The sequence below is a fragment of the Belonocnema kinseyi genome, chromosome 7 (assembly GCF_010883055.1).
Source record: "Belonocnema kinseyi isolate 2016_QV_RU_SX_M_011 chromosome 7, B_treatae_v1, whole genome shotgun sequence".
Classification (NCBI taxonomy): domain Eukaryota; kingdom Metazoa; phylum Arthropoda; class Insecta; order Hymenoptera; family Cynipidae; genus Belonocnema; species Belonocnema kinseyi.
The window spans coordinates 107,320,819-107,334,610 of NC_046663.1; the positions used below are offsets into that span (position 1 = coordinate 107,320,819).

The 13,792-nt window shown below is 30.0% G+C and overlaps 2 protein-coding genes across 2 annotated transcripts in view; one reads left to right on the top strand and one right to left on the bottom strand.

The window, feature by feature from the left end:
- LOC117175979 (regulator of nonsense transcripts 2) overlaps positions 1-2,311 on the top strand; it is an 8,349-nt gene extending 6,038 nt beyond the window's left edge. Inside the window, exon 3 of the mRNA XM_033365876.1 lies at positions 595-2,311. Coding sequence (XP_033221767.1) covers positions 595-1,966 — 1,372 coding nt within the window. The 3' untranslated portion in view covers positions 1,967-2,311. The remainder of the gene's footprint in view (positions 1-594) is intronic.
- Positions 2,312-6,780: 4,469 nt separating this feature from the next.
- LOC117177077 (methylosome subunit pICln) overlaps positions 6,781-13,792 on the bottom strand; it is an 8,810-nt gene continuing 1,798 nt past the window's right edge. Inside the window, exons 3-6 of the mRNA XM_033367561.1 lie at positions 8,870-9,015; positions 7,935-8,111; positions 7,706-7,795; positions 6,781-7,614 (exon numbers count right to left, since the gene is read on the bottom strand). Of these exons, the coding sequence (XP_033223452.1) occupies positions 7,517-7,614; positions 7,706-7,795; positions 7,935-8,111; positions 8,870-9,015 (511 nt within the window). The 3' untranslated portion in view covers positions 6,781-7,516. The remainder of the gene's footprint in view (positions 7,615-7,705; positions 7,796-7,934; positions 8,112-8,869; positions 9,016-13,792) is intronic.

The following is a 13,792-nucleotide window of genomic DNA, read 5'->3' on the forward strand; positions in this document are numbered from 1 at the left end:
AATAGGTTTGCTTGATTGCTTAATTATCAAAGTTCTCGATTTGAAAGAGAACAATTTTGAACGATCGTAATTTTTAAGGTTTCAATTGAAAAATCATTTAATTTTGAGAAAGTTGCGGTAAATACGAATTAGAAAGAAACAACAATTTTGTAACAAGTTTTTGCTATCAGCACGTCATTTCAGTTTAAAAAATATTCAAGTAATTTATATCTAAATGTCTATAGTTAATCGTGTTTAAACGTTTTACCATCAAAGTTGTAGAATTTTAAACACTTTTAAAGTTTTCATTCTAGCCTGCAAAACTGAATAAAATATTTGCTCAATTGATGTACATGGAAAATGAATTTTTGAAAAGTAAAAATAAAATTTTTGAAATCAAACGGCTTTAGAAAGAATTGCGCATTGTAAACCTGATTTTATACTTGAAAATGTTGCAAATTTAACTTTAAAAACTCAAAAGACGATCTCATTAAAATGTACACAATTTCATCTGATATTTAATTGGTTTTTCCCTTTGTAATATCGAATATCGTACATTGTCTTCATTTGAAACACTTTTGCTACATAGTTCAATTCTGACTGTTCTTTTTTCAGATGTGTGGGAAGTCTTTTGGCGGGACTCGTAGCGCATTACGAAGCCGTTGGTCCCTACGTCGTCGACGGTGTCTTGGAAGATATAAGACTCTGCATGGAGATAAACCTTCCCAAGTACAATCAACGCCGAGTCGCCATGGTCAAATACCTGGGGGAACTTTACAATTACCGAATGGTAGAAAGTGGCGACATATTCCGAACCCTTTATCTTTTAATAACTTTTGGTGTCAGTCTGGAACACGGCGTCCCAAGTGTTCTAGATCCTCCTGAACATTTATTCCGCATCAGACTCGTCTGCACTCTTCTTGAAACCTGCGGCCAATATTTCAGCGGCGGCTCGAGTAAAAAGAAGCTCGACTACTTTTTGATATTCTTCCAACATTATTACTGGTTCAAGCGCACAGACCCTATTTGGACCTCCGAAAATATTTTTCCAATTGATGTTGACTACATGTTTCGGGACACTCTCACCATGTTGAGACCAAAGATGCAGCTTTTCGAAAATTACAAGGAAGCCCAATGTGCTGTTGAAGAACTTCGAAATACTCTCTATCCTTCCCTTTCGACTCCGGTTAACGAAGATCAGCTGATTGGGGAAAACGAAATGGGAGTAATTTTAGAAGCAGATGAAGAAACGGCGCAAGCTACCGGAAATGGGAGTGGAGATGCGAAGGGAGTGGCAGATTTGCATTTTGAGGAATCTGAAGATTACTCCGAAGGCCAGTCTGAAGAAGATTGGTTGGTTGACGGTGAGAGAGAAGAACACCAGGGAACACGGGAAAATACGCAGGGAGAACAGAGTTTATCTGAAGGATGTACTGATGGTGTTATTATGGATGCTTCCGAATTGGACGCAGCTCTTCCCTCAGGACCAAAGAGAGTCACTTGTCCAGAAGATGACGATTTCTTGTCAGCTCTTGATAAAATGGTGTCTGATAATATTCAGGATAGAATGCGTGATTCTGTAAAGCCTCAGCAAGTTGATATTTCGGTACCGCTTCACGTGAAAAGTACAAAAAAAACTTACGAACAATTGCAAGAAGTTCCTTCGGATAATACGACTGTCGATTTTGTTCTGATGTTGAGAAAAGGAAATAAGCAACAGTATAAGAATTTAGCAGTCCCCGTGTCTTCCGAGTTGGCGATGAATTTGAGAAATCGAGAGCAGGAGCAGAAAGAAGAGAAGGAAAAAGTGAAGAGATTAACACTCAATATCACGGAAAGACAAGAGGAGGAGGATTATCAAGAAACTATAAGTCAAGGTGCTAGACCCGTGACAGTGAACTTGAACAGGGAAAGGCGACAGAAATATAATCATCCGAAAGGAGCTCCTGATGCAGATCTTATCTTTGGTCCTAAAAAAATCCGATGAAGGAATATATAGGACAATCGATACAGTGATTAAAAGCGACATGAATTTTGGTGAAACGAACATAGTTTTGGGGTTTCCGAAATTCTGATCAAACCTGCTCGTAAATGCCTTATCGTTTTTATTTGTATATTTGCAAGTGCTTTTTGCATAATATACAGAGAATATATAGCAGTGAACCGACTGGTTTGTAATATATGTGAAGATTGTGATATTGTAAATATCTTGAGTGTAGCTGACAGAAATCGTGGATGCTATTTCCAAGACTTCTATACTACTGCGAGCATTACTTTGAGTTTGTAAATTTTCTATGAGAAAGGAAAATAAAGGCAACGTATTTCAGAATAATTGTCTAATTAATTTATTATTTATATCGCATTATGCTTTTTTCCCTGAGAATTATTTCGAAATCCGAAAGAAGTAAACGCGTATTTTTTTTTTAATTTTGATTTTTAATGGTGCCTGCTGGGACTTCAAAGTTGTATGAGAAAATGCATGGAAAAAAGTCATTTTTTGGTATTTTTCGAATAATTATTCAGGGTGCCCTGAAAACTACCTTTAAATAAAAAAATGTACATTCTTCAGGAAATTGACTCTTTTAAGCAGCTTGTTCTCCTCTTTTCCAGAAATCATTACTATAGGTCTATTGGAATGTTTACAAATACTTTTCAGTTGATTTATATTTATTTAAATAAATTTTATTTGTTTAATAAACCTGTTTTTCTCGAAAATTCGTCTAAAATCTGTTTTTGAGATCGGAATGGCAGTTTATTATCTTAAAAAGGCTTCATTTATTTAAAAATTTCTTCCTATTGTTTAAACAATTAATTATTATTATCAATTTTCAACTTTTTTCAAATTATGGTAGAAAATTCAGCTTTTTTTGTAATAAACCTATTGATTTTACTTTCAAGGTATCTTGTTTAAATTATCTAATAAATCCTCAATTGTTAAAACAATTTTTTTTCTTCAATTCGCCCAAAATTCGGGTTTTTTTTTTTAGATCGGACTGGACAACTGTTATTTTTAAGTGACGTTCATATTTTCAAATAATTTCCATTGTTTAAATAATAAAATTATTATTTATTTTAAACTTTCCATTAATAGTTCAAGAAAATTGAATTGTTTTGAATATTTTTTTTCGGTAAATTGAGGAGTTAAATTTTGTCTTCAAATAATAAATGTTATAATTAGTGATCTCCAAAGTCAAAAAATTGTATTACCTGCATTTATTCTTCATTTCTCAGTCTACATTTCCTACCACTGTGCGTCGCGAGATAGTGTTGATTTGCTGATGCCTGGAAACTTTCCCCTGTACTGTCTAGCAACATGCAATAACAGAATTTTAGGGGAATTGAACAACCAAATTTTTTCAAACAAATTAAATTTGTTTAAACGATTGAGGATTTATTAGATACTGTAGACAAGATACCTTGAAATTTAAATCTAAAGGTTTATTACAAGAAAAGCTGACTTTTCTACCATAATTTGAAAAAAGTCGAAAATAATAATTGTTTAAACAATAGGAAGAAATTTTTAAATAAATGAAGTCTTTTTGAGATAATAAACTGCCATTCCGATCTCAAAAAACAGATTTTAGACGAATTTTCGAGAAAAACAGATTATTTAAACAAATGGAATTTATTTAAATATATATAAATCAACTAAAAAAGATTTGTAAACATTCCAATATACCTGCAGTAATTATTTCCGGAAAAAAAGGAGAAAAAACTGCTTAAAAGAGTCAATTTTCTGAAGAATGTACATTTTTTGATTTAAGGGTAGTTTTCAGATCCATACGTATAATAGGTCAAATTCTTCGTTGGAAAGTTCTCTACAAGTCTTATAACTTTAATGTCAACTTTTCCCTAACCCTGAACAATTATTCGAAAAATACCAAAAATCGACATTTTCTCATGCATTTTCCCATGCGAATTTGAAGTCCCAACAGGCACCATTAAAAATCAGAATTAAAAAAATATATGGGTTTAGTTTTTTTGGACTTCGAAACGATTTGATTGGGGGGGGGGGGGTCGTTTGCATTTATTTAAAAGTCACCATTTTGGATCACCCTAATATACATTTCTCATAAAATCGCATAAAATCCTTTCAAATCTTTTAAAAAGGCCTGAATTCTTTCGAATCTCTTGACATCTGTTGAGTTCCTCTGTAATTACTGGAAAATTCTATGTATCCCTTACATCCGCAGAAATCTCTACACATTTCATTTAATTTGTCATAAAGTTGCATAAAAATCTATTGCAATCTCTTGAAATATTTTAAATATTATTGATAGCCTGGATAAGTTTTAAAATCTTTTGAAAGTTTATGAAAACCTACGAAATTCTTTGAAACCCGTTACAAATTTTCACATCTCGTTAAATTCCTTCGAATCCTTAAGAATGCACAAAATTCTTGAAAATCCTTTGAAATCCCTAGAAATTCTTAAATTCCCTAAGCATCTTGGAAATCAGTCATTTCTTATAAAATAATGAAACCACATAAAATCGGCATTTAGTTCAAATAAATAATTTTCAACAAAATAGTTAAATTTTTGGCAAAAAATTCCTTTTCATCCAAAGAAGAAAGAAGTTTTCAATTGAATAGCTCATATATCAAAGAAATTAATTTTTAATTAAAATTATGAATCTTCAGCCACAAAAATAAATTGTTAACAAAAGAGTTTAACTTTCAACCAAGAAATTTTATTTCCAATCTAAAGGATGAATTTTCAACTAAAATTATAAATATTCAACTGGATTACTTGAATTTTAAACCGAAAATAAGAACTTTTAAACAAGAAGATTAACTTGCACAGAAAAAGATAATTTTCTATCAGAAAATCGGTTTTGAACCAAATATGTGGATGTTCAACGAAATAGCTGAATTTTCAATTAGAAAATATAAAATTTCATCCGAAATTTTGAACAAGAAAAGATCATTTTTCAACTAAAAATGGACATTAATTGATTGATGAATTTTCTACTAAAATGAAGAATCCGCAACTGGAATAGTTATATTTCATACCAAAAATATTAATTTTCAACCATAAAGATTAAAAGATATTTTCTTCAAGAAGGCCTATTTGAATAGTTATATTTTAGTTAAAAAAATTAATTTTCAAGAAAGTAGTTAATTCTTCAGAGATGAATTTTCAATTAAATTGATCAATCTTCAACAACAACAAAATAGTTAAATTTTTGCGTTGAATTTTAACTAAAGAAAGCTGAATTCGCAACGAATAATGTAACAAAATTTTCTATTATATTTTAGCACTGTTTCTTCTTTGAAATACTATATGTGCTCTAAAAACTACTGGAAGTACTTCCTTTATCTTTATGGAAGAGGGAACTTGCAAATTGTGACAAATTCTGACTTGGAACAGAAATTCCTTTTTTCTAAATCCAAATCATAATCCTTTTATAAAATTCCAAGTAAAACTATATTTCTTTACGGGAACTCTCTGTCCTAAAATAAAAACGATAACTATTTTCTAATAAAATTCTGAAAAAATAATAAGCATTCAATAATAAATTATGATGCAATTATAGAAAACTGAGATCATCTGAAAAATCTGCGATTGTAGATACAGTAGAAATCACTTTAATAAATGGACAAAAATATTAAAACAGTAAAAATTGAATTTTACTGCGATCAAAAGTAAATTATCGGCCAAGTCGCCACCCTGATATTGTAAAAGTCCTTGAAATTGTGTAAATATGATTTCAAAAATCCTTAAAATTGCTTGAAATTCCTCGGAATTTATTAATATACACTTATCTTCTTTGAAATGATTAAAATCCCGTACATCTTGAAATCTCTCGACGGCAGTGGCTGCGAGGTAAACCTCTACACGGGAAGAGTCCAAATGCCAAGCCAATTTCAGCGGAAGATTTGACGCCGAGGATGATTGTGTCAATTCGACGGTCGTGGTCGTAAGTTCACCTCAAAAACTCGACTGTTGAAAAAACTGGCTGAACTGGAGAGGTGTTTTTCTGCAGATTCCCCTCCACTGGCCAAACGTTCAGAAAAATTCGAGTACTTATAATAAAGGCAGATGCGACAGCGGGCTATAACTGGCTGTGATTAAATTCATAGTCATTCTAAACCCACCTCAGTAAAATCAAAAATCAAAAGGCATAGTACAATATGTTTTAACCGCAGCGCTATGGGACTTAAATGGACCAGTTCTACAAGACAATAATAATAATCTTGAAATCCCTAATATTTTTTAAAACTCCTGTAAAAATGTTTTAATTTTGGAACTCCTTTGATACCTAATCGATTCCGCAGAAATTGCTTAAAATTTCGTTCCACTTAATTTACTCCATTTGAAGCTCATTAGAAATTCTTGAAATCCCTCGGAATCTTGTAAAATAATTTAAAATCCTTTGAAACCAATTGAAATTTTTTAAATCGTTCGTCCTTTGAGATCCTCTAAAATCGTCTAGGTTTGGTAAGACTCCTTGAAGCCTGGAAATGATCTTGAAATTAGTAATTACCTAAAAATTTTTTATTTAAAAATTATTTGAAATCTTGAATTTTCGATTTTTGAGTTGGCGGATGTTATTTTAGCCAATCTAGAGAAGAAGTTTCAAAATTTGTCTAAAAGGCAACGTGAAAAAATAGTTGCATTATTTTTTGTAGAGAAGGAAAATATTGAGTCCGATGCCTGTTATTTAAATGTCCATTGATTAGAGTGAAGAAATGTCTAGGTAAAATAAAAATTCAATTAGCTGAAAGGATTAAAACAAAAATCGTGCTATAAACACATCACAGTTTGTTTGAGGTTTTACAGAAATTACAAACAAACGATCTAAAATGTCTTAATTTTATTCAAGCGCTGTTACATTGGATAATTGCGAGTAATTTCAAATTTGTCGATGAAATCGTGGCGTTTGTTTTTCCAAGCGTTGACATGCGGAATGTTAAGTAACGATGATTACGTTTAAATCTGGTTCGCCATAGATTCCTGAGAGACTTTAACGCTTTTTTTTCAAGAAACATTAAAGCCTCGGATGAAAATTATATTTGTTGTGAGACATCGAGCCTATCGATACGTTTTGCATATTACAGTGAAATGTATATCGATGAAGCGAGTGATTTTCTCATATATATGTTTTGTGAAGATTGTGAGAGCATGAGTATTCTGAATGAATTTAATGTTTTCTTGCCTTTAAATATTGAATATGTTGTCACTTTAATTATGGTGTAAATCTGGGGTTTCCACAATTTTTTAACCATTGGGATTTTCCCAGAATATTTTGATCAGTTCTTTTATTAGTGCTTCAAGCTCGATTAAAAAAAAAACTTAATATCACCGTCAAACGGTGTAGAATTATTTATTTAATTATTTTTTTACCTAAGAAAGTACCATGTACAAAATAATTATAAATAAAGTTTCGTGCTTTGAGATTTGTCGAGTATCCGTTGTACTGTATGCAGTAGCGATTATATACGTAGGTAAAAAGATAACCGTGGTGTGGTACAATAAATTAAACGATAACTAAATGCAAAAGTACCAAATGTTGTCGCAATTTAAAATCAAATTGTTTAGGGATCTTCTTCTGCGTCTTCGAATTGACCGGCTTCAACGTCCATAGCTTCTTCTGTTTCCACGCCGTTGCCATTGTGATTTTCTCCAACTATTTCTGATAAAAAAAGTCAATGAGTATTTTCTTCAAGAATTAACGAAAATTAATATCAACTGAAAGAGCTTTTGTTTTATAATGAATGTAATACCTGCTGATAAAATGTATGGGGCATCACCAGCACCTACTTCGTAATACTCGAATTCATCTTCTTCTGCATCTTCATAAATATCTTCTTCAGCTGAGCATAAAATAAAAGTTAGTTTTATGGACAGACTTGAAATTATCATTAAAAACTCTACATTCTTTCAGTTTTCACGCTCCTAATTGGGAGACAAATGAAAAATGAAAACCTAAAAATAAAACTGTTTGAAAATTACCGTCAGAGAAGCTGTCGTGTGGATCTGGATGAAGGGCTTGGCATTGACTCATGGCTTGAAACATAGCATCTAAATTGTTTGTATTATCAGGCGCAAACCTCATTTCAGTCATTGGGGCATCTGAATCATCTTCATCTTCTTCATCTGAGTTACTTTCGGAAGGTGTTCGTGCTTCATCTACAAAAGTTAAATTCATTTATCAAGTTCGTCAAAATTGAGTACAACTATTTCAGTCGATTTCTTTTAAACACAGTACTAATTTTAATAGGAAAGTTACCACATAACTTATTCACAAAAAATCATGCAAAATATTTGGAATCGCAGGGGTATATTAAAGTGAAAAGTATCGATTAAGGGCATATAAGACTTATCAGATTCCTACCTTAAACACATTTTGTTTTAGACCCTATGAATTCCGCACGAACTAAGATACGGAGCTGAAGCTTAGAATTAATAAAGAAAAGGGACTAATGAACGTTCATGTACTAATACATTTGTCCAATTGCAAAGAAAAATCTTTTCGCACCTCGAAAAATTTATTAGTACGTAAACTTCCTGAGACCCTTTTATTAATTATGCTAATCTGTCAGCTAGATATCTCACTTCTTGTGAAAAGGGTAGGGGAAAAAAATGTAAGGTAGGAATAGGAAAAGTTATACATGTCCTGAAGCTCTTGCAAATGTAAAAAGTCGTCTCCAATTTTCTTCGTTATTAATTTCCGGAGAAATCTGAATAAAATTTTTTTCGATATCTAGAGGACTGCACGTTACTTGAAAGCACACGTGGAAGCAATGAAAACTCTGAATTCATTTGTAACGAAGCTTATTTGAAGTTTGATGCAATTTAAAAATTAGTTTTTATATTTACAATAATAACTTTGTTATATGTGCAATAACTATACGAAGTACATGATAAAGTATAATGTCGAAAACTACCTGGAAGATCTACTTTGGCATCGACCATAACGTACAGACAATGCCGAGGATGAACTTGTTCGTCTCGTGAGATGGCATGAAGTGTAATATGGGGATATTCCAGTGAAAATCCCTGTCGGGTGTCATTCTTGACCCAAGAAAGTACGCTGTCAATGATTTAAGTACAATTAAAAATTATGCTTATCTATATATTATTTCATCTAAGTGATAATGAATTGAAAAATAAGAACTAGGTGGCAAAATTTGTCTAACGGATTATTTCTAAAAGGGTTTTAATAATGATGGAAAATAGTATGATTGATAATTTTACTAAAGGGTGATACTTTTGGGATAAGAAAACATAATAAGAAATCTATTTACCTGAAAACAGTTATTTTTAATATTTCTTAACACAAACACAGATGTTGTATGGAATTCGAAACACTTTAAATTATTTTTTTTCGTACTTCAAGCAATTTAAATAAATAATCTTTCGCAAATTTTATACTGAAACTGTATAATCCTCAATTATAATGAAAATGGGCAATTATTAATACGTATTTGACATATTCCCAGCCAAAATGCACGCGCTACCATATGCTTTAGATCATTTTTTTAATGGGAAGTATTTTCAAACTTAAAAATTATATTTCAATCTATGCAAATTATTTTAAAAATTTACATTCATCATCTGGAAAATGTTTTTATTTAAGACTATTATTAATTTTAATTCACAAAATTCCGTATAATTTATTTTTCTTTATTAAAACTAGTTTCTCAAAAAGTTCATGACTCAAAAGAAATATTTTAACAATAATTGAGTGGAATATAGGATAAAATATAGGAAACAAAGGCTACTTTCTGTCACGCTCATACGGTACTTTTTTGCCCTTAAAAGGCAGAAAATTCAGGATAAATCAAATTAAACTTTTAAAAATTCATAAAAATCCATTGAATTATGTAGAATTCATTAAATTTAGAAGAATTCGAGTAAATGGAAAAAATTTAAGAGGGTTACAAATAATTTGGCATAAATTAATAAGAATTCAGGGTGAATAAAAAACGTCATTTCAAATCCTTTGAAATGTTTAAAAAAACTACAAATTTATAACCACAAAAGACTTAAATTAAATTGGAAATTATGTTAAACTAGCTGAGAATTTAATTTCGAGTGTTTCCATTTTGAGTTTATAATTATATGGTGCTATATTTGTTTCCTCATAGAGGAAGCATTAGTGATTTTTTACTTATTAGGCAAACTAAGGTGTTTAAATTGATCAATTTATAAATAGAGATGGACCAAAAATACAAAATAAAAACAATTTTTAAAACACCTTTCCCAAAACTTTGAATTATATTCATTAAAAAAGTTTTTCTGTTCAAAAGAGATACTTCAAATATTATAAATGAGCATGACTTTCTTATAACTTATAATTTCCTTAAATCCCTTAAAATTGATTAAATCTCTTGAAAAAAGTCTTTGAATCCCCTTCAAACTTTTGAAATAAATAAACAATTTCTTGAAATTTTATAAAGCTCTTGAAAATGCCCAAGAAAAAAAATGTAAATCATTCAGGGTGAATGGCAAAAACTAATGTCAAAACTTTTCAAATCGTTGAAACTTTCAAAATCCAATAATAAATAATTATTAAATCCCGTAAAATTCTATGAGATCTGGCGATATTTGAAAATATCTTGAAACCCTAAGAAATGCCTCACTTCTTGTAAATTAATTATTTGAAATCCATTAAAATATTATAAAATCCCGTGAAATTACCTGAAATATGTTAATACTTTCTGAAACCCTAAAAAATTTATTAAAATACTTAAGAGAGCTTTAAAAATCCTATAGTCATTGAAATCCTCAAAAAGCTTATAAAATCCCTAGGAATCATGAAAAATATACTATAACCCTACAGATCCTGTAAAATTCTTCGACATCTTCTGAAATTCTTTAAAAACCCATGCGAATTTGGCTAAATGCCATACAATTATTAAAACCCTTGGAAATTTCTTGAAATTGTTTAAGTCTTTTTAAAATGCCCTAAAGTATCTCAAAGTTTCTGAAATCTTTTCAAAGGATTGAAATAAATTTAAAAAATTAGGGAAATTTTTTAATTACCTAAAATATTTCAAATACTTTGATATCTTTTGACCCCCATTTAAAAAATTTAAACTTGTCAACTTTTAAAATAACCTAAAATATTTTAAATCCTTTTAAATCTTTTCACATACTTAAAGATTTTTTAAAGCGCTTGATAATGCCTAGGTGTTCCAAAAAATACCGTAAAATATTTCAAATCCTTTGATAAAAAAAATCTATTTAGTTTAGCAGAATTGAGTAAATTTAGAAAAAATCAATTACATTTAAAAAATTCGACAAAATTTTAAAGAAATGAAAGAATACAAGATGAGTTCATAATAATTCTGGGCGAATTCAAAAAAATTTCAAATCTTTGAAACCCTACGAAATAGCTCACTTCTCATGAGTAAATCCTTTAAGATCTACTAAAATATTATAAAATATCGTGAAATTCTATGAAGATATTTCCTGAAATCCAGGAAAATGTATCAAAATACATTGAGAGCTTTAAAATTCCTTAAAATCCTCGGTAAATCTGAAGCTTTTGAAAATACCTTGGAAGTTTTAAAAATTCCTTCAAATTATTGAAATCAATTAAGAATTCGGAAATGTTTACGTGTAATAAAATTTCGGTACAAAATAGTGATTAACCCACCCAGCAAAAAAGAATCCATTGAAAAGACGACTCTGTGAATTGCGTATCTATCATTTGCAGATTTAGGAAGTTAAAACAGAATCGGTTTGCGACTATGTGAATCGGTCATTTTTTCAAGTAGCTTCGAATCTGCCATGCACTTCAAAGACCTTTTCAAGCAAGGTTATATTGAATCGATTTCTTCTTTTTGAATGAGACCGACTTTTTTTGGGTTAAGCTGCCATATTTTACACGATTTTTTAAATTTATAAATTATCGAAAGATTAAAAGTAATCATGCACAGGTCTACAAGGCATATAAATTAGTCAACAAAATTATAACGAATAAAAGTCTTTAAAAAACAAATCGGCGGCAATTTGAAATTACAGTGACAGATACGCAATTCAAAAGCCTTCAAAACCGATTTAACAGAAGTGAATGGATTTTTGTTTCCTGGGCATTAATCAATTTATTGAAAGAAAAGAGACTAATATCTTTTTATTTATAAAAGTGACTAAAAAGTGATTTGAGAAAAAAGTGACCAACAATGAATGTGTAGCAGCCCCGATTATTTTTTTACAGTTGCTTCTTACAGAAATTCCCTGATTTTAGGATACAATAGGAGATATAGGAACCGGTCTGTGACGCCCGCTATGCCGAACAATACTTCAGGTTCTACCATTCAAGACGCACAATCTCTCATCGACGAAATACGTTGCTTTTTCAGAGGAAATTAGGCGAAATGTATATTTCTGATCTCAGAAAAAATTTGTCCGCAAAGTTACAGATATTCTAAAGTTTATGACATAAATCAGATATTCGAGTTTTCCTTGTTGATTCTGGTGAGTTTTAATGATAGGATATTTTTCTTATATCAGCAATTTTTTTTAATATTGCAAAAAATAAAAAAGTTCGGGCTTTGCAGAAAATATTCTCTATTTTTCTGTTGAAATTCTGAAAATACGAAAACAATATTTTCTGAAAAGCCCATCTTCTACATTTGTTACAAAATGATAAGAAAGGCTTCCTATCAGCTTTTTGGGGACTAAACCATATTTTAGTCCAGGAGAATTTTTGTTCGAAAAATACTATTTTTTTCTGGTAAAAAATGCAAAATATCTTTTATGAAAGAGCACGAGATAAATAATATTTGATAATATTGTCATGAAATTGCGGATATTATCCGTAATTTCTTAAATCGGAAATATACCTGCCGGCTAATTTCCTCTAAAAACAACATATTTCGTTCTTATACAAATTGCCATTGTATGAAGATGGCTGAAACGAACCATTTGTTTCACTTTGTGTACTTGACCATTTATTTACAAAAATTAATAAATGGTCTGTGCGCTTAATTTTTAAGTCAGCATTGTTAAAACGACGAAAAAAGTTCGGTAATTTATTTCAATATTTAGTGATTTTGCCAGTTTTTGGATTTGCAAGTACTATCTAAACTTCCTTATCATACTTTTTTTATTTTAAAAAGAAAAGTGAAAAATAAATTAGATTAATAGTGAATAATTAACATTTTTAACAAAAAATCTTCTCTTTAGTTTTTTAATGTGAACTTAAACAAAAGATCCTTGAAGTTAGATTATATTTGGTGGATACTGTTTTATGTTGACTTAAAAGCACTTCAAAAAAATTTCCACTAACAAAATTTGGTACAAAAATTTTAAGATTTTATTTTGTAAATCATACCAGCATAATTTAATTGCAACTTAATATTTTCTGAGATGAAACGGTGATTAAAAAATGCTTCAATAACTTTTGTTGTGATAAAAGTTTTTTTTTTAATATACAATAACGTCTGTAGATTATAAAGTTCTCATTTTGGAATATAATTTCATGATAATCTTTTACTCGGGTTTTAAGCAGAAAGAATTCTATAATATAAATAAAACCAGAGATAAAAAAATTAGAATAAACATTGGTTTTTGAAAAACCGCTCCCACGATTTTTCTAATTGCATATCAAAAATATCTAAATACCATCCGAGGAGAAAATTCTGCAGAGTCCAGAAATATAATTTTTTAATAACCTTTTTCACTCAAGATTATATAACCTTTTGTAGAGTAAACAGTTTTAATTTCAAAAAAATTGTTAAGAACTGTCTTGAATCCATATTTAATTTTTAGCAATCTCTGAATAAAAATTTTGGTTTGTTAAATTTTTTTATAATAAAAATGTTTAATTATGAGAAAAAGCGCTCGCATGATTATTTTAG